Source organism: Opisthorchis viverrini, assembly GCF_000715545.1.
Source record: "Opisthorchis viverrini unplaced genomic scaffold opera_v5_65, whole genome shotgun sequence".
In the NCBI taxonomy this organism is placed as follows: domain Eukaryota; kingdom Metazoa; phylum Platyhelminthes; class Trematoda; order Opisthorchiida; family Opisthorchiidae; genus Opisthorchis; species Opisthorchis viverrini.
This window is the reverse complement of record NW_008751721.1, coordinates 676,518-677,860: the sequence shown is the minus strand read 5'-3', so window position 1 is coordinate 677,860 and position 1,343 is coordinate 676,518. Positions and strand designations below refer to the sequence as shown.

General features: G+C 44.2%; 1 protein-coding gene across 1 annotated transcript in view; it reads left to right on the top strand.

Annotated features, from left to right (window-relative positions):
* T265_04126 (hypothetical protein) overlaps positions 1-997 on the top strand; it is a gene marked incomplete at both ends in the record, with an annotated part of 24,884 nt that extends 23,887 nt beyond the window's left edge. Inside the window, one exon of the mRNA XM_009168784.1 lies at positions 307-997. Coding sequence (XP_009167048.1) covers positions 307-689 — 383 coding nt within the window. The remainder of the gene's footprint in view (positions 1-306) is intronic.
* Positions 998-1,343: the final 346 nt, after the last annotated feature.

The window sequence follows — 1,343 nt, the reverse complement described above, 5'->3', positions numbered from 1 at the left end:
ATCAACTAGTGTAGTCGAAACCCCCTATTCCGTTAATCAGTAGTAGGAAAACTACGAAGTGCAGCGTTTCAACTTAATCAGCTAACAGACGATTAACCAACAACAAGCAGATGGATCCTGAATGAAGATAACAGAGGAAATCTTCACGTTCGTGGCACACAATCTGAAAGTCCCCCACAGAGCGAACAGCGTTTAGAAGTGCGTTTCACCGGTGTCAGTTCAGTGATGCTTATGTAGACTATTTCAATCTAATTTAAAATGGGTCAGAAGATCTTTCCTTCACTTTCTTTTAACTCATCGCATTAGCTCACGTCAGCAGCGTGGCAGCAGCTGACGAAACCACTCAAGTGTCGACAGCAGATCCTACTCAAACTACAGCCGCCGGTGAAGTGTCTACCGAAAATTCTGTTCAAGAAACGGCTACGAAAATGCCGGAATTCGCATCGACAGAGAGTTCGTCAGTGATTACGACGCAGGCGGACGCCAAAGGCAGCGCAACGCAAGCTCCAGATGGGCAGAACACAATGGATACAGCCACTCCTGGAAAGAACGGAGGTGTCACCCCAGGCACATCGGCAACCCCAAAAACAACCAAATCTGGGGTAGATAGAACAAGGAAGGGATTGTCTAACTGGCTGTTTACCTCAGCTTTGTGTTTTGTGGGTTCCTACGGTATCCGTTTAGCTTAGGCATCGTGCCTAACATAATCGGACAAAAAACGATCACGCTGTGTGGAAAATCTGACACTTTTGTCAACTGAGACTAACACTAATGTTTCCAAAGCACCTTCGCTCAAACACATTCCACTCTTCCTCAGTTCTCGATTAACTGTGTAAACTGTAAGACATTTTTGCTTTCCCGTGTTTTTTCTTGTGTGAAAATCCAAGCGCTTTTTAAATCTCGCAGATTATTACGGATACCTCTCGCTAGTTTTGTGAATTTTCAATTTTCCTTCCTGTACTGAATGGGAAAAAAATGAACAACTATCGTTCGCTTGTTTTATTGTACTACTTTGCTAGGAACGGACGGTGGTGGGATAGCGGATTGTGACCAGTACGCCCAAAGCGGATTTCAATTAGCCGGAAAACCCCAGTTTAGGTGATTGGCAAAAGTTATCAGCAGGTGGGGGCACTTGACTAAGTTGAATTGGTTTGTAATCATATGTCGGATTTTATGTTGGTTAAGCTGTCCAAGGATACTGGTGCACCTCACTGAAAACGGGATCACGTGATGCTGCAAGGTCTTTATTTAACAGCTGTCCATTTTTCGTTAATTTACAAGACTTTCCTATAGTGAGTCCCCCCTCACCCTTTGTGCTTATCGCTGAGCATGTTACAACTGAT